Here is a 27,643-nt window from a genome sequence, read left to right as displayed (position 1 = left end):
TTCAAAGTTCTTGAAATGTTCCGTATTGACTGACCTTCATGTCTTAAAGTATTGATGGACTGTCGTTTCTCTTTGCTTATTTGAGCTGTTCTTGCCATAATATGGACTTGGTCTTTTACCAAATAGGGCTATCTTCTGTATACCCCCCCTACCTTGTCACAACACAACTGATTGGCTCAAATGCATTAAGAAGGAAAGAAATTCCACAAGTTAACTTTTAACAAGGCACACCTGTTAATTGAAATGCATTCCAGGTGACAACCTCATGAAACTGGTTGAGAGAATGCCAAGCGTGTGCAAAGCTGTCATCAAGGCAAAGGCTGGCTACTTTGAAGAATCTCAAATACATTTTGATTTGTTTCACACTTTTTTGGTTACTACATGATTCCATATGTGTGTTATTTCATAGTTTTGATGCATATTGTAACATGTTAGTGAAGATAGACTACAATATGCTGTACTGTAATGTGTTATCTGACTGCTGCTGGCTAACAGGTAAAGAAGGAATCCTTTGTGAGGCCGCCTTATTCCCAGTCACTCAGGGTACATCCCAAAATGGCACCCTATTCCCTATGTAGTGCACTACTTTTGACCAGAGGAAAAGTAAGGCACTAGATAGGGGATAGGGGCGCCATTTGGGACTCAACCTCAGCCGCGTCTGGTTAACCGCCGGTGAAGACTGGAGCAGTGAGGCGAGACGAGACGCAATCCAAAAATACCGATATTAAAACAGAGGAGGAGTTGAGCAATCAGATTGGCATGAAAGTATTAAAAGCTACAATCTGGGATTTGAGTTTGAGCACCAACAGCAGACACATTTGAATACACAGGTAACTGACTAAATAGAGTGACTAAATCAGGGTGTTGGGCCACCGCGAGCAGAACGGAACAGCTTCAATGCGCCTCGGCATAGACTCTATTGGACTTCCATCATTTGGTGTTTTGTTGCTGGTGGTGGAAAAAAAAACGCCGTCTCAGGTTCCCCTCCGGAACCTTCCTAAGTGTTCAATTGAGTTGAGATCAGGTGATAGACCCACAAACACGGTGCGCGGGTCAGCTGTTTGTTTACCCGCAACTGCTAATAACCCCATCCGTAACCACCAGACTATGTGATAAAGTGAAAATCTGGGGAGGCCCGCACCGGCCTAACGCGCTAAAATAGAAAATTAGTTTTTCCCAGTTGGGCTTGGATGATCCTGATAAAGATAGCACCTCTACGGAAGTCCCCAACTACGCGTTCACATTCTCTCAAGATGCTGAAAGGAGTCACATTTCTCCACTCCTGTTCCCGAGTCAAAATGTACATTTGGTGTGTAAATTTTACTGAAAGCAATGCAGGAGTAATTCTGCAGGAGCTAATCTTAAGGCTAGGTTATAGACCTACAGTTAGGGTCCGGATTTCAGTTTCCATTTAACCCATCTGAACAGTGGCCTACAGTTCCCTTGACGTGCCACAGGCCTATTTGAAGTCCCCGTCTTGTGACTGTCGAATTTGTATAGCGCCTCACAATCATCACACATAACGTAGCCGGCACTGCTATCATCCTCTTTTACCACGTCACCTAATCTTTCCCAAACATTAGACTACTGTTCTGGCCTTCCCTTCTATTTCATTTCAAATCTCCATTTAGCAAGCTTTTCTCTATTTGAATTAACCTTTGACATGATCCTTTTTGCCCTCAGCGGATCAACGTTCACTTTTTCTGCCCCTTCCCAAAAGCGTTTGGCGATTGGTGTGTAGGCGATTGGTGTGTTAAAAGTTAGGCCCTAAAGCTTACGCACTAAACGCCAGACAGCCTAAAAATAATGAAAGAAAAACCTCAATGTAGCCTGTAGATATAAATTGCACAAGAATGATACTTTTATGTCACGACTTCCGCCGAGGCTGCCCCCCCCTCCTGGTTCGGGCAGGCTTCGGCGTTCGTCGTCACCGGAGTACTAGCTACTGCCGATCCCATTCTCATCACTCCACTTGTCATGTCTTGTCAATCACACACACACAAACACCTGGTGCTCATTCCCCTAATTAGTATGTGTATAAGTGTTCCCTCTGTTCCCCTTGTCTTTGTGAGTGATTGTTTGTTGTGAGAGCGTGTAGCTCGGTTGAGCTACTCTTCACTGTGTTATTGCCAAGGTGGGTGTTTTCCCTTGTAATAGTTACGTTTTGACGCTTGGGGCGTTTGATTTATGTAAACGGAATAAACTCTGGACTTTTGTGTTTTACCTCCGGCGCCTGACTCCTTTATTCACACCTCGTCACAATTTATGGATTGTTTTTAAAACGTATTGTTTTCTCTTTATTCAACCCATCTGCCCGCCACCCAATATTTCATGACCCTTAACCCAACCACCCCACGGATATAACCGCGGGGGCAGCGGGTTGTGAGTCACTAACACACCCCTTAAAACCCCCTGTGCTCCTTTTGGGATCCTTCAAAAGTCACTGAGATCTCTTCTAGCCACGGTAGCCAAAATGATTATACATGACCCTAAGCATGATTAAATATTAACCGCTTAACTGCTTTCAATATACTTTGTATCCCTCATTTACTCAAGTGGTTCCTCACGTTAAAAGACAAAAACGCCTGTAAAGATCCCAGATTGCACATTTAAACATCAGTAACAAAACACCATAAAACATCCCGGCTTCAGTCAGACGGACAGGGCGACTCTTTGGGTTGAGTTAATCCAGTCCAGGACAAGCTAACCTAAGCTAAGCCTGAGGGATCCTCGCATGCTAGTGCACATCCATCCATTCATTCAAACTTCAACTTTCTAGACGAGACAAGGTCCGTGTCCCAAACAGCACCTTATTCCCTTTGTAGTAAAACTACCCCTATGGGCCCTGGTCAAAAGTAGTGCACTATATAGGGAACAGGGCGCTGTTTGGGACAGCATATGGAAAAGGGGAAAATGCTTAATAAACTTCCAAGAACCACATGATGCCTAAAGGCGACAGTGAGGTCAGGATTGGTATGCGCCTTTGTCAAATCAAAGTTTATTTGTTGCATTCACAGATTAGCAGATGTTAAAGCAGGTGAAGTGAAATGCTTGTGTTTCAAGCTCCAGCTGTTTAACAGTACAATACTATCTAAGAAAGTTGTGAAGAGGGCACGACAACGCCTTTTCCCCCTCCGGAGACTGAAAAGATTTGGCATGGGTCCCCAGATCCTCAAAAAGTTCTACAGCTACGCCATCGAGAGCATCCTGACCGGTTGCATCACCGCCTGGTATGGCAACTGCTTGGCATCCGACCATAAGGCGCTACAGAGGGTAGTGCGTACGGCCCAGTACATCACTGGGGCCAAGCTTCCTGCCATCCAGGACCTACAGTGAAGGAAAAAAGTATTTGATCCCCTGCTGATTTTGTACGTTTGCCCACTGACAAAGACATGATCAGTCTATAATTTTAATGGTAGGTTTATTTGAACAGTGAGAGACAGAATAACAACAAAAAAATCCAGAAAAACGCATGTCAAAAATGTTATAAATTGATTTGCATTTTAATGAGGGAAATAAGTATTTGACCCCTCTGCAAAACATGACTTAGTACTTGGTGGCAAAACCCTTGTTGGCAATCACAGAGGTCAGACGTTTCTTGTAGTAGGCCACCAGGTTTGCACACATCTCAGGAGGGATTTTGTCCCACTCCTCTTTGTAGATCTTTTCCAAGTCATTAAGGTTTCGAGGCTGACGTTTGGCAACTCAAACCTTCAGCTCCCTCCACAGATTTTCTATGGGATTAAGGTCCGGAGACTGGCTAAGCCACTCCAGGACCATAATGTGCTTCTTCTTGAGCCACTCCTTTGTTGCCTTGGCCGTGTGTATTGGGTCATTGTCATGCTGGAATACCCATCCACAACCCATTTTATATGCCCTGGCTGAGGGAAGGAGGTTCTCACCCAAGATGACAGTACATGGCCCCGTCCATCGTCCCTTTGATGCGGTGAAGTTGTCCTGTCCCCTTAGCAGAAAAACACCCCCAAAGCATAATGTTTCCACCTCCATGTTTGACGGTGGGGATGGTGTTCTTGGGGTCATAGGCAGCATTCCTCCTCCTCCAAACACGGCGAGTTGAGTTGATGCCAAAGAGCTCCATTTTGGTCTCATCTGACCACAACACTTTCACCCAGTTCTCCTCTGAATCATTCAGATGTTCATTGGCAAACTTCAGACGGCCCTGTATATGTGCTTTCTTGAGCAGGGGGACCTTGCGGGCGCTGCAGGATTACAGTCCTTCATGGCGTAGTGTGTTACCAATTGTTTTCTTGGTGACTATGGTCCCAGCTGCCTTGGGATCATTGACAAGATCCTCCCGTGTAGTTCTGGGCTGATTCCTCACCGTTTACATTTACATTTACATTTACGTCATTTAGCAGACGCTCTTATCCAGAGCGAATTACAAATAGGTGCATTCACCTTATAGCCAGTGGGATAACCACTTTACAATTGTTATTTTTATTTTTATTTTTTATTTTTTTTTGGGGGGGGGGGGGATAGAAGGATTACTTTATCCTATCCCAGGTATTCCTTAAAGAGGTGGGGTTTCAAATGTCTCCGGAAGGTGGTGAGTGACTCCGCTGTCCTGGCGTCGTGAGGGAGCTTGTTCCACCATTGGGGTGCCAGAGCAGCGAACAGTTTTGATGATCATTGCAACTCCACGAGGTGAGATCTTGCATGGAGCCCCAGGCCGAGGGAGATTGACAGTTATTGTGTTTCTTCCATTTGTGAATAATCGCACCAACTGTTGTCACCTTCTCACCAAGCTGCTTGGCGATGGTCTTGTAGCCCATTCCAGCCTTGTGTAGGTCTACAATCTTGTCCCTGACATCCCTGGAGAGCTCTTTGGTCTTGACCATGGTGGAGAGTTTGGAATCTGATTGATTGCTTCTGTGGACAGGTGTCTTTTATACAGGTAACAAGCTGAGATTAGGAGCACTCCCTTTAAGAGTGTGCTCCTAATCTCAGCTCGTTACCTGTATAAAAGACACCTGGGAGCCAGAAATCTTTCTGATTGAGAGGGGGTCAAATACTTATTTCCATCATTAAAATGCAAATCAATTTATAACATTTTTGACATGTATTTTTCTGGATTTTGTTGTTGTTATTCTGTCTCTCACTGTTCAAATAAACCTACCATTAAAATTATAGACTGATAATTTCTGTGTCAGTGGGCAAACGTACAAAATCAGCAGGGGATCAAATACTTTTTTCCCTCTCTGTATATACAATTAATCAAATGGCCACCCTGACTATTTGCATTGACCCCCTCCCTTCCTTTGTTTTTACACTGCTGCTACTCGCTGTCTATCATCTATGAATAGTCACTTTACCCCTGCCTACCTATGTACAAATTACCTCAACTAACCTTTTGGGGGGGGGGGGCTTTAGTTCATTTAGTAAATGAAAACTGCATTGTTGGTTAAGGGCTTGTAAGTTGTAAGTAAGCATGTCATGGTAAGGTAAGCACACCTGTTGTATTCTGAGAATGTGACAAATAACATTTGATTTGATTTTTTAAACAGCACAATACTATCTAACAGTAAGATACTGTACACAAATACATATTTGTTTACTTATTAAGAAATAATCAGAAAAAGCAAATAAGGTCATTTATTTATTATATAATGTAACTGTAGCACAAGGTCAGTAGCATCCGTTCCAGCGAGCAGACACAAACCTTCTAGTATTTCTACAGTCTTGAGACCCAAGAGATGTTACAGCTTGCTGCTGCCACCTAGTGAGTAAACTGAGAACACCACCAAACTACGTTCAACGTCAACCACCCGAGTGTGATGGGTAGGACTGTGACGATTATGGAATTTTGGGTAACGATTGTCATGAAAACGACCTCGGATTTCATAATTGTCATTTTTGTTGATACATGTTTAGAGATTGTATTGCATCTTTGGCTACGGCCTAACGAATACAACACAGCTCTCGTGACACCCCCATATTTAAAAAAAATTGTTTGACTACTTGGAACTTTTGGAAATGAAGCTTTTCCTCCAGACACTTCTGTTCTGCTCGTAAAATCATTACCAATTTTACCCTTTTCATGTCAACATTTTTAAACTGCTATTAGGTCAACTATATATACTTGAAAATAAAGTTAAATCCCTCCTCAAATAAATGTATTGAGACGATTATGACAAATCTGTTGACGGTCATTGTCCATAATTGTCCGTTACAAGATTATAGGATAATGGTGCCACCAGCCCTGGTGATGAGATCAGACTAAGTCATTTTCACTGCGAGGAACGGCACTGCAACATCGCCCAATGATAGTACTGATTAAATGAAATACATTTACTGGAAGGAGCATGAAAAGTGAGCACTTAGAGGACGGAACCAACTCCAGCAATGTGGATGGATTAGGTAGACATATATAGATGACAGAGAATAAACATGGGGAAGAACTAATGAGTTAGTAGAAGTTATGAATTGGGCCCTGTGTTTTGGACTATAATGTCACATGACCTAGATTATCCTGTATTTGAAGCTGTGTCCAGAAAAGAGAAATCCACCTAAAACGAAATATAGTTGTCTGAGGACGGAGCTGGACCATCTGACATAAGAAAAAAGGGGACGGTTTAATGAAAAAGCTTTAAATGAAAAAAAAAGGTCAAAATGCAGGTCATGTGACATGACTGCCCAAAACACAGGGGCCTAGTTCTGAAACAGGTGCAATGGATGGGCCCATGGTAAGACTGGACTACATGTGAGTGAACTTACTTTTGGTTTCATGGATGGGGGCACCAGGGTTTGGGAAGGTGGCAGCAGCAAGCTGGAGAATGGGTGCAGTGCCAGAGTGATTGTCTGATGGTGAGAGGACAGGGGGAGGGAGGGAGGGAGAGTTGGAGAGAGAGAGGGGGATGGAGGGAGGGAGAGTTGGAGAGAGGAGAGGGGGGATGGAGGAGGGGAGAGTTGGGGAGAGAGAGAGGGGATGGAGGGAGGGAGAGTTGGGAGAGAGAGAGGGGGATGGAGGGAGGGAGAGTTGGGGAGAGAGAGGGGGATGGAGGGAGGGAGAGTTGGGGAGAGAGAGGGGGATGGAGGGAGGGAGAGTTGGGGAGAGAGAGGGGGATGGAGGGAGGGAGAGTTGGGGAGAGAGAGGGGGATGGAGGGAGGGAGAGTTGGGGAGAGAGAGGGGGATGGAGGGAGGAGAGTTGGGGAGAGAGAGGGGGATGGAGGGAGGGAGAGTTGGGGAGAGAGGGGGATGGAGGGAGGGAGAGTTGGAGAGAGAGGGGGATGGAGGGAGGGAGAGTTGGAGAGAGAGGGGGATGGAGGGAGGGAAGGAGAGTTGGAGAGAGAGGGGGATGGAGGGAGGGAGGGAGAGTTGGAGAGAGAGGGGGATGGATGGAGGGAGGGAGAGTTGGAGAGAGAGGGGGATGGAGGGAGGGAGAGTTGGAGAGAGAGAGCAACAGAGGTGATTAAGGGTTGGGTAAATGGCTGGTGTTGGATGGTACCATTAAACACATTGAAGCAAGCAACCACAAGACAGTAGAGGGCTGAACAGCCACAACAACGTGTAATAGGAGGACACAGCCACTAGATGGCCACAGTGTACATACACCCTCTTACACAGATGCATGTAAACACCACTGAGTAAAAGGCATGGTCAAACCGACATCTGCATTGGCCGTGCAGCGTTTATGGTGATACGGCCTCTGCAGAAGTCAGCGCATTCATACTTCTTGTGCTTTGCGGAGCAGCGCAGAGCTGTTGAGCAGAGGAAGTTGTCAAGGAAGTGAGTTTGCGTTTATACAGGACCTCCCACACCCACCTACTGTCAACCAATCATGTCAGTGAGGAGCTATACGGAGCTCTCCGCATTGTTACAACATTTGGGAGGCGCACGGCGATGCGGCACGGAGCTCGATCTGGCCTCTGCATGCCTCCAGAGGCTACGTACTTGCGTCTCACTCTCCATAAGGAGCCTCAGACCACGTTTTCGGATCAAGCATAAATTGGCTTTTAAAAACGGTAATCACAATGAATGGAAATGGTTGGTGGCATGAACGGAATGAAACTGAAAATACAATGTTGATATACAGTGGATTCGGAAAGTATTCAGACCCCTTGATGTTTTCCACATTTTGTTACGTACAGCCTTATTCTAAAATTGATTTAAAAAAAAAAAAAATCCCTCTCTCTACCGCCAACACCCTGGATCAGCTCTCTACCACCAACACTGTGGATCAGCTCTCTCTACCGCCAACACCCTGGATCAGCTCTCTCTGGCACCGACACCCTGGATCAGCTCTCTGGCACCGACACCCTGGATCAGCTCTCTCTGGCACCGACACCGTGGATCAGCTCTCTCTGGCACCAACACCCTGGATCAGCGCTCTCTACCACCAACACCCTGGATCAGCTCTCTCTACCACCAACACCCTGGATCAGCGCTCTCTACCACCAACACCCTGGATCAGCTCTCTCTGGCACCGACACCCTGGATCAGCTCTCTCTGGCACCGACACCCTGGATCAGCTCTCTCTGGCACCGACACCCTGGATCAGCTCTCTCTACCACCAACACCCTGGATCAGCTCTCTCTACCACCGACATCCTGGATCAGCTCTCTCTACCACCGACACCCTGGATCAGCGCTCTCTACCACCGACACCCTGGATCAGCTCTCTACCACCGACACCCTGGATCAGCGCTCTCTACCACCGACACCCTGGATCAGCTCTCTACCACCGAAACCCTGGATCAGCTCTCTACCACCGACACCCTGGATCAGCTCTCTCTACCACCGACACCCTGGATCAGCTCTCTCTACCACCGACACCCTGGATCAGCTCTCTCTACCACCGACACCCTGGATCAGCTCTCTACCACCGACACCCTGGATCAGCTCTCTACCACCGACACCCTGGATCAGCTCTCTCTACCACCGACACCCTGGATCAGCTCTCTCTACCACCGACACCCTGGATCAGCTCTCTACCACCGACACCCTGGATCAGCTCTCTCTACCACCGAAACCCTGGATCAGCTCTCTACCACCGACACCCTGGATCAGCTCTCTCTACCACCGACACCCTGGATCAGCTCTCTCTACCACCGACACCCTGGATCAGCTCTCTCTGGCACCAACACCCTGGATCAGCTCTCTCTACCACCAACACCCTGGATCAGCTCTCTCTGGCACCAACACCCTGGATCAGCTCTCTCTACCACCGACACCCTGGATCAGCTCTCTCTACCACCAACACCCTGGATCAGCTCTCTCTACCACCAACACCCTGGATCAGCTCTCTCTACCACCAACACCCTGGATCAGCGCTCTCTACCACCGACACCCTGGATCAGCTCTCTCTGGCACCAACACCCTGGATCAGCTCTCTCTGGCACCAACACCCTGGATCAGCTCTCTCTGGCACCAACACCCTGGATCAGCTCTCTCTACCACCAACACCCTGGATCAGCTCTCTCTGGCACCAACACCCTGGATCAGCTCTCTCTGGCACCAACACCCTGGATCAGCTCTCTGGCACCAACACCCTGGATCAGCTCTCTCTACCACCGACACCCTGGATCAGCTCTCTCTGGCACCAACACCCTGGATCAGCTCTCTCTACCACCAACACCCTGGATCAGCTCTCTCTGGCACCAACACCCTGGATCAGCTCTCTCTGGCACCAACACCCTGGATCAGCTCTCTCTGGCACCGACACCTTGGATCAGCTCTCTCTGGCACCGACACCCTGGATCAGCTCTCTCTACCACCGACACCCTGGATCAGCTCTATCTACCACCGACACCCTGGATCAGCGCTCTCTACCACCGACACCCTGGATCAGCTCTCTCTGGCACCAACACCCTGGATCAGCTCTCTCTACCACCGACACCCTGGATCAGCTCTATCTACCACCGACACCCTGGATCAGCGCTCTCTACCACCGACACCCTGGATCAGCTCTATCTACCACCGACACCCTGGATCAGCGCTCTCTACCACCGACACCCTGGATCAGCTCTCTCTGGCACCGACACCCTGGATCAGCCCTCTCTGGCACCAACACCCTGGATCAGCTCTCTCTACCACCGACACCCTGGATCAGCTCTCTCTACCACCGACACCCTGGATCAGCTCTCTCTACCACCGACACCCTGGATCAGCTCTCTCTACCACAGACACCCTGGATCAGCTCTCTCTACCACAGACACCCTGGATCAGCTCTCTCTGGCACCAACACCCTGGATCAGCTCTCTCTGGCACCAACACCCTGGATCAGCTCTCTCTGGCACCAACACCCTGGATCAGCTCTCTCTGGCACCAACACCCTGGATCAGCTCTCTCTGGCACCAACACCCTGGATCAGCCCTCTCTGGCACCAACACCCTGGATCAGCTCTCTCTACCACCAACATCCTGGATCAGCTCTCTCTGGCACCAACATCCTGGATCAGCTCTCTCTACCACCGACACCCTGGATCAGCTCTCTCTGGCACCAACACCCTGGATCAGCCCTCTCTGGCACCAACACCCTGGATCAGCTCTCTCTACCACCAACACCCTGGATCAGCTCTCTCTGGCACCAACACCCTGGATCAGCCCTCTCTGGCACCAACACCCTGGATCAGCTCTCTCTACCACCAACATCCTGGATCAGCTCTCTCTGGCACCAACATCCTGGATCAGCTCTCTCTACCACCGACACCCTGGATCAGCTCTCTCTGGCACCAACACCCTGGATCAGCCCTCTCTGGCACCAACACCCTGGATCAGCTCTCTCTGGCACCAACACCCTGGATCAGCTCTCTCTGGCACCAACACCCTGGATCAGCTCTCTCTGGCACCAACACCCTGGATCAGCTCTCTCTACCACCAACATCCTGGATCAGCTCTCTCTACCACCAACATCCTGGATCAGCTCTCTATGTATTTGAGGGGCTATCCCTTTCCAAAACTAACGATGAGTACTTCTAAACCGTACTACTACTACTACTACTACTACTACTACTACTACTACTACTACTACTACTACAGCTTAGACCCCAACCGCTTCACATTATCAAACAAGACCACGTGATGTCAGGCAGGGCAAGACTCCTACTGCTCCCATCTCAGACATCTGAAAGAGACAGTTGAGGTGACAGAACAGAGAGCTGCTCTCGCATCAACGACACTTTGACACAGGGGGGCAGGTCTCAAATGGAACCCTATTCCCTACAGCCCCTGGTCAAAAGTAGTGCACTGAATGGGGAATAGGGTGCCATTTGGGACAAACATACAGATATAACCCTCAACAGAGACAGGCCCTTGTCTGCCACAAGAATCCGGTCTTGTTTCTCACAACCTTCTGACTCCAGTTTAGCTAATTAGATGATTTCCATCACAGACATGATGGTGTTTGAAGGAGGAATGCAGTTCTGGTGACGGTAGAGTAGAGCAGGCGGTAGGGATGAGAAACAGGAGGCATCCCAAATGGCATCCTATTCCCTATATACATTCAGAAAGTATTCAGACCCCTTGACTTTTTCCACATTGTTACGTTACAGCCTTATTTTAAAATTGATTAAATTGTATTTTTTCCCCCTCATCAATCTACACACAATACCCCATAATGACGAAGCAAAAACAGGTTTAGACATTATTAAAAATAAAAAACGGAAATATTACATTTACATAAGTATTCAGACCCTTTGCTCAGTACTTTGTTGAAGCGCCTTTGGCAGCGATTACAGCCTGAAGTCTTCTTGGGTATGACGCTACAAGCTTGGCACACCTGTATTTGGGGAGTTTCTCCCATTCTTCTCTGCAGATCCTCTCAAGCGCTGTCAGGTTGAATGGGGAGTGTTGCTGCACAGCTATTTTCAGGTCTCTCCAGAGATGTTCGATCGGGTTCAAGTCCGGACTCTGGCTGGGCCATTCAAGGACAATCAGAGACTGTTGTCTTGGCTGTGTGCTTAGGGTCATTATCCTGTTGGAAGGTGAACCGTCGCCCCAGTCGGAGGTCCTGAGCGCTCTGGCGCAGGTTTTCATCAAGGATCTCTCTGTACTTTGCGCCGTTCACCTTTCCCTCGATCCTGACTAGTCTCCCAGTCCCTGCTGCTGAAAAACATCCCCACAGCATGATACTGCCACCACCATGCTTCACCGAAACGATGGTGCTAGGTTTCCTCCAAATGTGACGCTTGGCATTCAGGCCAAAGTGTTCAATGTTGGTTTCATCAGACCGGAGAATCTTGTTTCTCATGGTCTGAGAGTCTTTAGGTGCCTTTTTGCAAACTCCAAGTGGGCTGTCATGTGCCTTTTACTGAGTGGCTTCCGTCTGGCCACTCTACCATAAAGGCCTGATTGGTGGAGTGCTGCAGAGATGGTTGTCCTTCTGGAAGGTTCTCCCATCTCCACAGAGGAACTCTGGAGCTCTGTCAGAGTTACCATCGGGTTCTTGGTCACCTCCCTGCCCAAGGCCCTTTTCCCCCGATTGCTCAGTTTGGCCGGGCACCCTGCTCTAGGAAGAGTCTTGGTGATTCCAAACTCCTTCCATTTAAGAATGATGGAGGCCACTGTGTTCTTGGGGACCTTCAATGCTGCAGAAATGTTTTGGTACCCTTCCCCAGATCTGTGCCTCGACACAATCCTGTCTCGGAGCTCTACGGAGAATTCCTTCGACCTCATGGCTTGGTTTTTGCTCTGACATGCACTGTCAACTGTGGGGCCTTATATAGACAGGTGTGTACCTTTCCAAATCATGTCCAATCAATTGAATTTAGCACAGGTGGACTCCAATCAAGTTGTAGAAACTCAAGGATGATCAATAGAAACAGGATGCACCTGAGCTCAAATTTCGAGTCTCATAGCAAAGGGTCTGAATACTTATGTAAATAAGGTTTCTGTTTTTTATTTTGTATACATTTGCAAACATTTCTATAAACCTGTTTTCACTTTGTCATTATGGGGTATTGTGTGTAGAAGTATGATATTTTTATTTAATCCATTTTAGAAGAGGGCTGTAATGTGGAAAAGGGGAAGGGGGCTGAATACTTCCTGAATGCACTGTAGTGCACTACTTTTCACCAGGGTGCACCTCAAGACAGACGGACGGACGTGTGACTGTGACCCATTTAAGTTGATCATGTTGTGAAATGGAAGTTGTTTTCTGTTTGTGCGCAAACATATATAGAATATATTTGTTGTCTTTAGGGGGAAGGTGTTACAGGCTTTGGTTTTTCCATTTATATTTCGAGGTTGGACGTTAGCAAGTTGGGCGCACCGATTGGTGTTAGTCAGTATGTGTTACGCTTAGTGGGTAAGAGCGTTGTGCCAGTAACCGAAAGGTCGCTGGTTCTAATCCCCGAGCCGACTAGGTGAAAAATCTGTCGATGTGCCCTTAAGCAAGGCACTTAACCCTAATTGCTCCTGTAAGTCGCTCTGGATAAGAGCGTCTGCTAAATATGTAAAATGTAAATGTTACACCTGTGCTGGTTTGTCATCTCATTAGTCAGGTGTTTAAGAGTGGCTGGCCCAGCGCTCCAGCTGTCTTGAGAGATGTGGAGGGTTAACGCCTTTAGTTGGCTCTATTTGATTTTAAGAAAAACATTAAGAACACCTGCTCTTTCCATGACACAGACTGACCAGGTGAAAGCTATGATCCCTTATTGATGTCACCTGTTAAATCCACTTCAAATCAGTGTAGATGAAGGGGAGGAGACAGGTTAAATAAGGATTTTTAAGCATTGAGACAATTGAGACATGAATTGTGTACAGTACAAGCCAGAGAATGCCAAGAGTGTGCAAAGCTGTCATCAAGGCAAAGGGTGGCTATTTGAAGAATCCCAAATATAAAATAGATTTTGATTTGTTTAACACCTTTTTGGTTACTACATGATTCCATATGTGTTATTTCATAGTTTTGATGTTTTCACTATGTAGAATGTAGAAAACAGTAAAAAGAAAGAAAAACCCTTGAATGAGTAGATGTGTCCAAACTTTTGACCAGTAGTGTGTATGTGTGCCAAGACAAAATATTGAAGTGCCTTTGATCGGGGTATCGTAGTAGGTGCCAGGCACAACGGTTTGAGTGTGTCAAGAACTGCAACGCTCCCGGGTTTTTCCACGCTCAACAGTTTCCAGTGTGTACCAAGAATGGTCCACCACCAAAAGGACATCCAGCCAACTTGACACTACTGTGGGAAAGTATTGGAGTCAACATGGGGCCAGCATCCCTGTGGAACGCTTTCGACACCTTGTAGTCCATGCCCCGACGAATTGAGGCTTTTCTGAGGGCAAAAGGGGGGTGCAACTCAATATTAGGACAGTGTTTCTAATGTTTTGTACATTCAGTGTAGATCCACATCCCACACAAGCATAGTTCCTACAGATATAGACATATACCATATAGATCCTATTAAATTACTACAGGGGCTATTTCTTATAAACCCTCAGTTTCAGAATGGCCTTGAATTTAACTCCTCTATTGATCGCTACACACACTGAACAAAAATATAAAACGCATCATGCAACAATTTCAGTTACAGTTCATATAAGGAAAATCTGTCAATTGAAATAAATTCATTAGGCCCTAATCTATGGATTTCACATGACTGGGCAGGGGCGCAGCCATGGGTGGGCCTGGGAGGGCAATCAGAATTAGTTTTTCCCCCCACAAAAGGGCTTTATTATAGACAGAAATACTCAGTTTCATCAGCTGTCTGGGTGGCTGGTCTCAGACGATCCCGCAGGTGAAGAAGCCGGATGTGGAGGTCCTGGGCTGACGTGGTTACACGTGGTCTGCGGTTGTGAGGCCGGATGGACGTACTGCCAAATTCTCTAAAACGACGTTGGAGGCAGCTTATGGTAGTGAAATTAACATTACATTCACTGGCAACAGCTCTGGTGGACATTCCTGCAGTCAGCATGCCAAACTGCACGCTCCCTCAAAACATCTGTGGCATTGTGTTGTGTGACAGAACTGCACATTTTAGAGTGGCCTTTTATTGTCCCCAGCACAAGGTGCACCTGTGTAATGATCATGCTGTTTAATCAGATTCTTGATATGCCACACCTGTCAGGTGGATGGTTTATCTTGGCAAAGGAGAAATGCTCACTAACAGGGATGTAAACACATTCGTGCACAAAATTTGAGAGAAATAAGCTTTTTGTACGTCTGGAAAATTTCGGAGAACTTTTATTTCAGCTCATGAAACATGGGACTAACACTTTACATGTTGCGTTTATATTTTTGATCAGTGTAGAGTCAGTCTGAGACTGCCATCCTAGAAGTAATTTGTGCGACTTCAAAATTAGGGACGTTGTACAAAATTGACCAACGATTGGATGGTCTCTAACAAAATCAGAGTATCAAAAGTTGAGAACGTCATCATCATGGAGGCCAACTCTGGCCCAGCCCATCCGTTTCTGGGTCCAATCAGAACGGTCAAAATGTGTTTGCGTTCTAGAAATCGCCGGGGAGGGAAGCAAACCCAGACTCATCGTGGGGAAGAAATGTCAGTTGGCCAGAGCGATGTGGATGGCTAGCCAGGCAAGGAAATTGCAGCCATATTGGTCAGGGACAAATCCAAACCAGTCTAATTGGAATGAATAGCAGTAGAGGCAGAATCCTGTGATATATCAGAAATTGTGTAAACGAATTGTAACCTAAAATATTGTCTTATAATTATAAATACAGTTTATATTGGTTTCATACAAATGTTCTGTATAAATAGCCTCTAGAATATTTGTAAAACAGACAGCTGTGAGTGCTATTATATGATACAATATCAGTACTTGTTGCATTTACAACTTGTCTAAGTCCTATCAACGGATTTCAGCCAGTGTATTGCTGTGGATTGACTGCATTGTTTGAATGGAATGTTGGCATATTGGCAGTTAATTTGAAAAATGTATATAAAATCATTCCTCTAAAACTAGCTAGCTAGCTAACAAACATACAGATACATTCTTCAAATTCATTATTTTTCACAGCACTGGCAATCCATGGTTGACCAACTCCCTGACCAAAATGGCCGACCTTTATCCCATCATGAGAAGGTTCATGTCCATTCTAGTATTCTAACTCCATGATTCTAATCTTATCATGGTGCCGGCATCAGAAGGTGGGTGTGTATTCAACAAGGACACAGATCCTATCGTTAAAGTAAAGAGTGTTTGTGACCATCAGTCCATGGCGTAAGAAAATACCAAAGTAATGCAAGTAAGTGTCAAAAGAGACAGGATTTAGCAATGCCACACAGCACACAGACGCTGAGGACTCACTGCAAACAACTGGCTGGACCAGGACATTGTCAGAACCTGTTAGTTACGGCACCTTGGAAGTTGAATATGATAAGATGTTCTTGGATAAGCTTGCTGTTATTTTCTGTGTGAGTGTAGATGGGGGTGTAGAGTGGTCGAAGTGTCTTACTGTTTCTTGTGTGTGCTTGTATGTGTGTGTGTGTGCGTTTGCGTGTGTGTGCGTTTGCGTGTGTGTGTGTTTGCGTGTGTGTGTGTTTGCGTGTGTGTGTGTGTTTGCGCGTGTGTGTGTTTGCGCATGTGTGTGTTTGCGTGTGTGTTTGCGTGTGTTTGCGTGTGTTTGCGTGCGTGTGTGCGTGCGTGTGTGCGTGCGTGTGTGCGTGTGTGTGTGTGTGTGTGTTTGCGTGCGCGCGTTTGCATGTGTCTTACTGGTGACAGGGGTGGCGTTGTTAGGTGTGTCAGCTCTCAGGTACTGGGTAGTCTGGGTGGACGGCTGGGACAGGCCCTGGGAACTACCGCTGTCCGAGACACTGGAACACAGAGGAGGAGAGGAGAGAGGGGATGAGAACCGTACTCAGGAAGGAGGAGAGGAGAGAGGGGATGAGAACCGTACTCAGGAAGGAGGAGAGGAGAGAGGGGATGAGAACCGTACTCAGGAAGGAGGAAGAAAGCAACTTCACAACACACGTCTCTAACATCATTATATAAAGTCATTTTTCAGTTAAAAAAACACCTGCTCTGCTCCTATTGGCCACCTGGCCAGGCACCCTATGACATCGTCCTGGGGCAGCCTGTTCTGTCCTGCTAGGTCTCAAACCAGACTTTAACAGAGAGAGAACCCATCACTGCTGTACAACACGCCACTAAGAAATCCTGTTAAGCATCTTCCCATTTAGAATACCAGGAGGGTCTGTCTGTTCACATCCTCACCAACAGCAGACTGATTCAATCAAACCAACCCTAATAAACAGCATTAAAGCAACTCGATTTATCTCAAATATTGAATTAGATAGATTCCTGGCTGGCTGTGGGAGTATGTGAGAATTTATTCAAGAGCGAGAGAAACGGATGATTCATATCAACAATGGCCTGAGATAACACTGAGACTGACTGATATGAACCTACCAAGATGGAATCAGTGGTAGAAATCTATAAAAAGTAGTGAACCTGAAAATCCTGTTGTTGGAAATCTAATTCAGACCACATCCATACTTCTGAGTAGGAATGGTGATCTAGGATCAGGTCATCCTGTCATCTACATTATGCCTGATCAGCACTGAGAAGCCTTGTTAATGTGGGTCCTTCCGATAACTGAAATAATACAGATGAATCTCCTCTTTATAACCATCGTGCAGGTTTCATCTTGTTCTAACCCATCTAAAGCACATATCTATGGAGATATTAAAAGCTGTGCTGGCTTATGATGCACTGTGTGTGAATATCAATATGCTGATGCCGTAGAGACAATGGCATAGGAAACAGCTAACGTAGTAAATATAACAAAATAAAACGTATTCATTAGCGCACATCCTAGCAAAACGTAGCAAAGCGTTTTGCAACAGAAACCGAAAATGACTGTTTCTTATTGGACAAGTTAAGGTAGTCCCTCACTGTTTTGAGTTAGTTTTTTTTTTACATTTGATGCTTAATGAACACAACCCTGGGTAAATGCAGTGAGAAACAGGCCTAACCAGGGCTGTGGTTCCACTGGTGTGTGTGTGTAGTGTGTGTGTGTGTGTGTAGTGTGCTGGTTCTCATGACTTAGATTTCCTCCAATTAGGTTTGGCTGGATTTGTCAGGAGTGTGTGTGTGTGTGTGTGTGTGTGTGTGTAGTGTGTGTGTGTCAGGGTTTCCGGTGCCAGACAACGTGACCGGGAAGATTTTTTATTTATGGACCATTTGAGAAATTTACCAGACAGTATGCATCGGGTGGGTGACCCATTCGGGCGTCCACCCACGGTCATCTTAACAGAACACGCAACTCAAGTAACGAAGCAGTTTTGCGTGAAAACACCATTCTAAACGGCGCACCTGATGCGAGCGGTTCAACGGCTGACAGATGAAAATCTCCATTAAAAAAAACTTAGAAAGAAAGAGGAGGAATCTAAAGATGCAACAACTAGGATGGGATGCTAATATGACTGGGATGGGATGCTAATATGACTAGGATGGGTTGCTAATATGACTAGGATGGGATGCTAATATGACTAGGATGGGATGCTAATATGACTGGGATGGGATGCTAATATGACTGGGATGGGATGCTAATATGACTGGGATTGGATGCTAATATGACTAGGATGGGTTGCTAATATGACTGGGATTGGATGCTAATATGACTAGGATGGGATGCTAATATGACTGGGATGGGATGCTAATATGACTAGGATGGGATGCTAATATGACTGGGATGGGATGCTAATATGACTAGGATGGGATGCTAATATGACTAGGATGGGATGCTAATATGACTGGGATGGGATGCTAATATGACTGGGATGGGATGCTAATATGACTGGGATGGGATGCTAATATGACTGGGATGGGATGCTAATATGACTAGGATGGGATGCTAATATGACTAGGATGGGATGCTAATATGACTGGGATGGGATGCTAATATGACTGGGATGGGATGCTAATATGACTAGGATGGGATGCTAATATGACTAGGATGGGATGCTAATATGACTAGGATGGGATGCTAATATGACTAGGATGGGATGCTAATATGACTAGGATGGGATGCTAATATGACTGGGATGGGATGCTAATATGACTGGGATGGGATGCTAATATGACTAGGATGGGATGCTAATATGACTAGGATGGGATGCTAATATGACTAGGATGGGATGCTAATATGACTGGGATGGGATGCTAATATGACTGGGATGGGATGCTAATATGACTGGGATGGGATGCTAATATGACTAGGATGGGATGCTAATATGACTGGGATGGGATGCTAATATGACTGGGATGGGATGCTAATATGACTAGGATGGGATGCTAATATGACTAGGATGGGATGCTAATATGACTAGGATGGGATGCTAATATGACTGGGATGGGATGCTAATATGACTGGGATGGGATGCTAATATGACTAGGATGGGATGCTAATATGGCTGGGATGGGATGCTAATATGACTGGGATGGGATGCTAATATGACTAGGATGGGATGCTAATATGACTGGGATGGGATGCTAATATGACTAGGATGGGATGCTAATATGACTAGGATGGGATGCTAATATGACTGGGATGGGATGCTAATATGACTGGGATGGGATGCTAATATGACTGGGATGGGATGCTAATATGACTGGGATGGGATGCTAATATGACTAGGATGGGATGCTAATATGACTGGGATTGTGCCTTTGGCTTCTGGACAGCGAATGAAAGTTGATATGAAAACCAATAGAACAGGAGAGAAATGCCGGGTTTCCATTGCATAGATTAAGTCTTTATAAAACAATTGCCTCCACGTTTCAATGGTCGGATTTTGGCTACATTTTGAAGCAAGTTAAAGACAATTAATATGAAGTAAAGAATGAAGTATCAGTTTTCAAAAAGCAAAAAGCCTCCAGCTCACATTGCAAAGTGGTGGGTAACGCGCTAAGCCTTGAATGGCTTCAATTAGGCTGGCAGTCGAGAAAAATAAATAAATAGTAGCTCTTTTTAAATCTAGGCCATCAAAACAGTTAAACACACAATTGCATTTAGAATAATAATAATTTCACTCCAGCAGCAACGAACTGCGGAGCTGGCAGCTGGAGCTCTAGTGCAGAGGTGATATTCAGATCAAAATAGGCTCCGTATGCTGTGCGCATGTGATAATATTAATAATAATAATAATAATATTAAGCCACTTAGCAGACGCTTTTATCCAAAGCGACTTACAGTCATGCGTGCATACATTTGTGTGTATGGGTGGTTAATAAGATACATGTTGACTAACGACAACACGTGCCAATTTCATTCCACATAATTATGCAAATTAACCTACACACACACACACACACACCAATAAGCTTGACGGTCAAATGTATTTCCATCGACTTATTTCCATCAATTGATAAAAAGCATTATTTTGCAATGGGATTTTTTTTTTTTTTTTTCGCCCAGTCAATTTGGCCGGCAACAATCGTACTTATCGGCTTTTCATTTATTGAATTACGGGCTAAAGGAAACCCTGGTGTGTGTGTGTTCAGTCACCAAATACAGTGCCCTCTGTAATTATTGTGACAGTGATGCATTTTTTTCTTATTTTGGCTCTATACTCCCAATAGTTTGGATTTTAAAATCAAACAATGACTGTGAGGTTAAAGTGCAGACTGTCAGCTTTAATACGTGGGTATTTTCATCCATATCAGGTGAACCGTTTAGAAATTACAGCACTTTTTGTACATAGTACCCAGCCCTCATTTTAGAGGACCAAACGTATTGGGACAAATTAACTTGTATGTGTATTCAAGTAGTAACAAGTATTTGGTTCCGTATTCGTAGAACGCAATGACTACATCACGCTCGTGACTCTACACATTTGTTGGATGTATTTGCTGTTTGTTTTGGTTGCGTTTCAGATTATTTTGTGCCCAATAGAAGTGAAATTGTAAATAATGTCCTGTGTCATTTTGGAGTCACTTTTATTGTAAATAACAACAAAAGAAAAGTTCTCACCATTACAATAACGGAGGGTAGGATATTTGTGCATCTGACTTTCTCACTCATCATTATTCACAATTATCCGTAATCATGGTAGCATCCACATTCATTTAGAAGCTTATTGGAACAAATACTTCACTTTTTACTACACCTATGTGAATTTGTCCCAATACTTTTGGTCTCCTGAAAATGGGAGGACTATGTTTGATTTCAAATCCAAACTTTCAAAGTATAGAGCCAAAATAAAACATTTGACGGAGGGCACTGTAAACGGAGATCAGTTGAAGTGAGAAGGTTTGGGGAACACAGGATGAATGGACGCACCCCAGTCTAAAAAGGGACAGCACGCTGTGTGAGAATTCAATTCCATACAACTTTATTGATCCTCCTTAGGGTCCCCAGGTACTGACCTGTCATCCAGTTCTACTCTCTTCATGCTGTGTAAATGCATAACAGCCAGGACGATGGCTACCAGGAAGATGACAGCACAGCAGACCCCAACACTGATATAGAAGACTCTGGTAGAGGTGGTAGGGATGGATACTCCATCTGAAGGAGAGAGAGGGTCAGAGGTCAGAAAGAGACAGACAGACAGCACTGATATAGAAGACTCTGGTAGAGGTGGTAGGGATGGATACTCCATCTGGAGGAGAGAGAGAGTCAGAGGTCAGAGGTCAGAAAGAGACAGACAGACAGCACTGATATAGAAGACTCTGGTAGAGGTGGTAGGGATGGATACTCCATCTGGAGGAGAGAGAGGGTCAGAGGTCAGAAAGAGACAGACAGACAGCACTGATATAGAAGACTCTGGTAGAGGTGGTAGGGATGGATACTCCATCTGGAGGAGAGAGAGGGTCAGAGGTCAGAAAGAGACAGACAGACAGCACTGATATAGAAGACTCTGGTAGAGGTGGTAGGGATGGATACTCCATCTGGAGGAGAGAGAGAGTCAGAGGTCAGAAAAAGACAGACAGACAGCACTGATAGAGAACACCCTGGTAGAGGTGGTAGGGATGGATACTCCATCTGGAGGAGAGAGAGAGTCAGAGGTCAGAAAGAGAGACAGACAGCACTGATATAGAACACCCTGGTAGAGGTGGTAGGGATGGATACTCCATCTGGAGGAGAGAGAGAGTCAGAGGTCAGAAAGAGAGACAGACAGCACTGATATAGAACACCCTGGTAGAGGTGGTAGGGATGGATACTCCATCTGGAGGAGAGAGAGGGTCAGAGGTCAGAAAGAGACAGACAGACAACACTGATATAGAAGACTCTGGTAGAGGTGGTAGGGATGGATACTCCATCTGGAGGAGAGGATCCAAGGTCAACAGACTGGTCAAATAAAGGTAACTGCCAAAGTAAAGGAACCACTTGAGTAAATGAGGGATACAAAGTATATTGAAAGCAGGTGCTTCCACACAGGTGTGGTTCCTGAGTTAATTAAGCAGTTAACATCCCATCATCCTTAGGGTCATTTATAATTATGTTTGCTACCATGGCTAGAAGAGATCTCAGTGACTTTGAAAGAGGGATCTCAAAAGTAGCACAGGGGGGTTTAAAGGGTGTCAAATCAATTCATCAGATAAAATTGTATTTGTCACGTACACAGATTAGCAGATGTTAAAGCAGGTGAAGTGAAATGCTTGTGTTTCTAGCTCCAGCAGTGCAGTAAATGTTTAAAAAGTACAATACTATACACAAATAATCATAAAAAAGAAAATTTCAGGGATATAAATACATGACTCAAATGATGTCAATTAGCCTATCAGAAGCTTCTAAAGCCATGACATCATTTTCTGGAATTTTCCAAGCTGTTTAAAGGCACAGTCAACTTAGTGTATGTCAACTTCTGACCCACTGGAATTGTGAAACAATCTGTCTGTAAACAAGTGTTGGAAAAATTACTTGTGTCATGCACAAAGTAGATGTCCTAACAGACTTACCAAAACTATGGTTTCTTAAAAAGCCATTTGTGGAGTGGTTGAAAAACGAGTTTTAATGACTCCAACCTAAGTGTATGTAAACTTCCGACTCCAACTGTATTTGATTGAGTTTTAGGACCCTTAATTGATGAAAACATTGAATTTGGCCTTAGTGCTATTAGCCCATAGAAACACATTGAATAACAGCTTCATACATGGATAAACAGATAGTATCCCCAAAAGTGTTCATTGTGTTCAGTGCCGGTATTGCCGAATATCCGGTATGGCACAAGGCCGGTATGAAGGTATGACAATCTGGATACCATCCAAGCATAATGGAGTCCTAGATAGCAATGCCTCTGACCCAAGCTGGTCTCCGTCCCGCTCTCTGTCTAACTCTCTGTCTGAAAGCTCTCCTCTCTTCCCGGTGTCTTTTTTTAAAAGCCTTTCTTTCTGAGACGCCTCAGGTCCAGGCCCACCCAAGCAGCAGGAGAAGGCAAGTACTAAGGATCAGAACAGCTCATGGCTGCTGGTCACGGAGGCAGCAACAGCACACAGCTCACTATAAATAGTCCTGAATAAACCCCATGGAGAGGTGGAGGGGAGGGGGGCATCAGAGAGAGTTTCAAAAGGACAAACACATCTGCCTCTAGGTCTAGTATCATACTCTTGTTACACGGCCTTGCTGTGGCAGAGTCTATAGCAGATGACTGGAGAGGTGGAGGAGCGGGGGGGGGAGAGCGTTATTGCACTGCATGGCTGTATACATCCTTCAGCAGACGTGCGGTCTTAAAAAGAGGATTCCTGTAGAACTAACGATGAAGGAAATGATCACCAAGAGCCATTTGCCTTTAGAACAGAACTGTCAGATTCTTACGAGAGGCTCCTACAGGGTTTGAGCTAAAACGAGTATTACAATTCATTGTGTTCCATTTAACTCCGTAGTTGTGTACTGCTACTTAGTCTGAGCAGAGTCTGTCCACTGTAACATCCTAGTCTAGGTGGGCAAAAGGACTTTACTAGAGGGTGTATGGAGCTGGTTTAGGGGACAGGATATATGATGTATGATATATGGCGCTGGTTTAGGGGACAGGATATATGATGTATGTTATATGGAGCTGGTTTAGGGGACAGGATATATGATGTATGTCTATATGGCGCTGGTTTAGGGGACAGGATATATGATGTATGACTATATGGCGCTGGTTTAGGGGACAGGATATATGATGTATGATATATGGAGCTGGTTTAGGGGACAGGATATATGATGTATGATATATGAGAGCTGGGTTTAGGGGACAGGATATATGATGTATGTCTATATGGAGCTGGTTTAGGGGACAGGATATATGATGTATGATATATGGCGCTGGTTTAGGGGACAGGATATATGATGTATGTCTATATGGAGCTGGTTTAGGGGACAGGATATATGATGTATGATATATGGCGCTGGTTTAGGGGACAGGATATATGATGTATGTCTATATGGCGCTGGTTTAGGGGACAGGATATATGATGTATGTCTATATGGCGCTGGTTTAGGGGACAGGATATATGATGTATGATATATGGCGCTGGTTTAGGGGACAGGATATATGATGTATGATATATGGAGCTGGTTTAGGGGACAGGATATATGATGTATGTCTATATGGAGCTGGTTTAGGGGACAGGATATATGATGTATGATATATGGAGCTGGTTTAGGGGACAGGATATATGATGTATGATATATGGAGCTGGTTTAGGGGACAGGATATATGATGTATGTCTATATGGAGCTGGTTTAGGGGACAGGATATATGATGTATGTCTATATGGAGCTGGTTTAGGGGACAGGATATATGATGTATGTCTATATGGAGCTGGTTTAGGGGACAGGATATATGATGTATGTCTATATGGAGCTGGTTTAGGGGACAGGATATATGATGTATGATATATGGAGCTGGTTTAGGGGACAGGATATATGATGTATGTCTATATGGAGCTGGTTTAGGGGACAGGATATATGATGTATGTCTATATGGAGCTGGTTTAGGGGACAGGATATATGATGTATGTCTATATGGAGCTGGTTTAGGGGACAGGATATATGATGTATGATATATGGAGCTGGTTTAGGGGACAGGATATATGATGTATGATATATGGAGCTGGTTTAGGGGACAGGATATATGATGTATGATATATGGAGCTACTTACTCTCTGGTCTCTGAATGGTCTTGTTGTTGGAGACCGGAGGAATCTTGGGATCAGAATGCATTCCTGTTAGAGATACACAGGAGGAGGAAGAAGAAAGAGTTAGGACAGGAAACAGTAAAACATTAACGGATAGATAAGGATGGCGAGGTAACGCAGAGGTCTGCCAGACAAGGCTGTAGCTACACTGATTGACACAAACTAAGCATGTACCAAGATGTGATACAACTTGGAAATAGCCAGCTGCTTAACAGTCCTGGACAGACAGACACCATTTTACAACATGGTATATTGGGCAGAGAGAGAGAGAGAGGGAGGGGCATACAAACACCATCCTCCTCAGGTGGCTGATTTGATTCATGTGCTTAAAATAAGCCGTCCGGGCAGATATATTAGATTTATTGTCAGTTTCCTCTAAGCAAGCATATGACAAGTAGGCTGTGGGCCATTACAAGAGCGTGTGCTTGTAATTATCTAGTGGGGTTTAAAAATAGTAGCAGCAGAGCTTAAGACAAACACCTTTCCCTCAACATAACCCTCACATCAACTCAGCACTGCTATAGCTGCCTGAGGGAGAACCATACCAAGGTGCTGACACACACCCCTACCTCATTAAAGAGGAGAGGAACTGGGCCTCAAAACACACACACACTGCACCCAAACACAGGACAAACACTGATAGTAGGGCTGTGATAGTCATGGAGTTCTGGGTTGTGGTTATTTGTCAGGAAAAAAAATGTCCCCGGTCACCGTTATAACAGTTTGAATGGCAAAATGAAGGAGCACCATTTTTCTCCTCTCATCTCTGTCTGCTGCGCAGCTTCCAGGAGCAGCAATACAGGGCTTCCAGGAGCAGCAGTACAGGGCTTCCAGGAGCAGCAGTACAGGGCTTCCAGGAGCAGCAGTACAGGGCTTCCAGGAGCAGCAGTACAGGGCTTCCAGGAGCAGCAGTACAGGGCTTCCAGGAGCAGCAGTACAGGGCTTCCAGGAGCAGCAGTACAGGGCTTCCAGGAGCAGCAGTACAGGGCTTCCAGGAGCAGCAGTACAGGGCTTCCAGGAGCAGCAGTACAGGGCTTCCAGGAGCAGCAATACAGGGCTTCCAGGAGCAGCAATACAGGGCTTCCAGGAGCAGCAATACAGGGCTTCCAGGAGCAGCAGCAATACAGGGCTTGACATTCACTTTTTTAGCCACTTGTCCTTTGGACAAGTAGGACAGATTTTTTACTTGTCCAAATGCTCAAGTCATTTGTCCCCCCAACACAATTTGTACATAATTGTATGATGCAAGGAACCACATTAGAAAATAAAATGTGTATTTACCAGAGAATCAGAAAACACATGTAGGCTACGCTCTGCCTATTCAAGCCTGTCTCAAAATACAACACTGCCCCTTTAAGGCTCTCTTGAAGGATGGTTGGCCACCCTTGGTAGCCTATAAAATATTGCAACATCACAATTACAACCAAATACTTTATGTCTTCATAAAATAATTACCTCCAGGGCTCAAAATTAAGGTTGTCCCTGGCACAATAAAAATCATGTCTATGGTTGAAAACAGACTCTGGGACATTTCCGGGACAATAGATCCAAAATGCATACAACCACTGCACATAAACATTTGATAAAAAGCAATGAGGCTGATGCAACAGATCAGACCGTTTAGCTTAAAGTGTCAGGAAAGTCGTCTGAAGTCTTCTGATTGGTAGCGTCAGAAAGGGGAGATTCTCACGAACACGATGGTGTTCCCCGTTTTTGCTTTAGGACCTTCACAAGTGTCACGGGACTCGTCTGAAGGTAACCTGTCCTTTTTTCCATTTATGAATGTGTTATTCAATGCGTTTCAATGGGCCACAGTAGTAAAGGCCAAAATCTATATTTTATCAAATCCCTTCTTTTTTTTATACCTAAAGGGGTCCTAAAATTCAAAATCAAATAGATAAATGATCCATAGTTTGACCATCTTAAAACAATTCCACATGTCAGCATCGAACACCCACCCCCAACATGTTTTATTATTAATTTTTTTAAAGTCATTTAGCAGACGCTCTTATCCAGAGCGACTTACAGTTAGTGAGTGCATACATGTTTTTTTTTTATGTTTTTTTTTTTTTTTTTTTATACTGGCCCCCCCGTGGGAAACGAACCCACAACCCTGGCATTGCAAACGCCATGCTCTACCAACTGAGCTAATAACATCTTAAGACTAAATAATGAAATAGTTTCAAAACGCTGACCGCCTCCGCTCAGATTCAAGGTGGGTGATGTGCAACAGGCAATGTCCTTCACTCTCCGGTCTTGTGACCATTTGATCTGAATGAACCGTGACTCTAGTAGCCAACGTCGACAGAGTCAAGCCTTTAGATGTTAAATTATCCTTCATTATATTTGTCAAACATGACTGGTGTTTAGCCTAAATTCATCTAATTAAAAAGTCATTAAAGTTTGGCTCCATTTTCTGGAGCCTCCCTCATGCATGTCAGCATCGGTTTGGACATGAGGCTGTAGCCAATTCACCTACACTTTCTATTTTTGCAGGCTACATGAAAAATAGATTTTAATATTATTCCAATGTTGGCCTCTCTGATCGGAGTAATTGTTTGATATTGTGATTTGTGTGCGATATATATATATTTATT

At 45.1% G+C, this 27,643-nt stretch overlaps 1 protein-coding gene across 4 annotated transcripts in view; it reads right to left on the bottom strand.

Annotated features, from left to right (window-relative positions):
* Positions 1–27,643, bottom strand: part of ryk (receptor like tyrosine kinase) — a 104,259-nt gene that overhangs the window by 41,827 nt on the left and 34,789 nt on the right. For 2 of the 4 annotated variants that reach the window (XM_041840688.2, XM_041840689.2), the window contains exons 5-8: positions 25,011–25,073; positions 21,291–21,429; positions 16,635–16,735; positions 6,736–6,819 (exon numbers count right to left, since the gene is read on the bottom strand). In XM_041840688.2, coding sequence (XP_041696622.1) covers positions 6,736–6,819; positions 16,635–16,735; positions 21,291–21,429; positions 25,011–25,073 — 387 coding nt within the window. The remainder of the gene's footprint in view (positions 1–6,735; positions 6,820–16,634; positions 16,736–21,290; positions 21,430–25,010; positions 25,074–27,643) is intronic. The other 2 variants (XM_041840690.2, XM_041840692.2) reach the window with 1 other exon arrangement.

Source organism: Coregonus clupeaformis, chromosome 20 (assembly GCF_020615455.1).
Source record: "Coregonus clupeaformis isolate EN_2021a chromosome 20, ASM2061545v1, whole genome shotgun sequence".
NCBI classification, from domain to species: domain Eukaryota; kingdom Metazoa; phylum Chordata; class Actinopteri; order Salmoniformes; family Salmonidae; genus Coregonus; species Coregonus clupeaformis.
The sequence above is the reverse complement of the archived record's forward strand: the minus strand, read 5'-3'. Positions and strand labels throughout refer to the sequence as shown.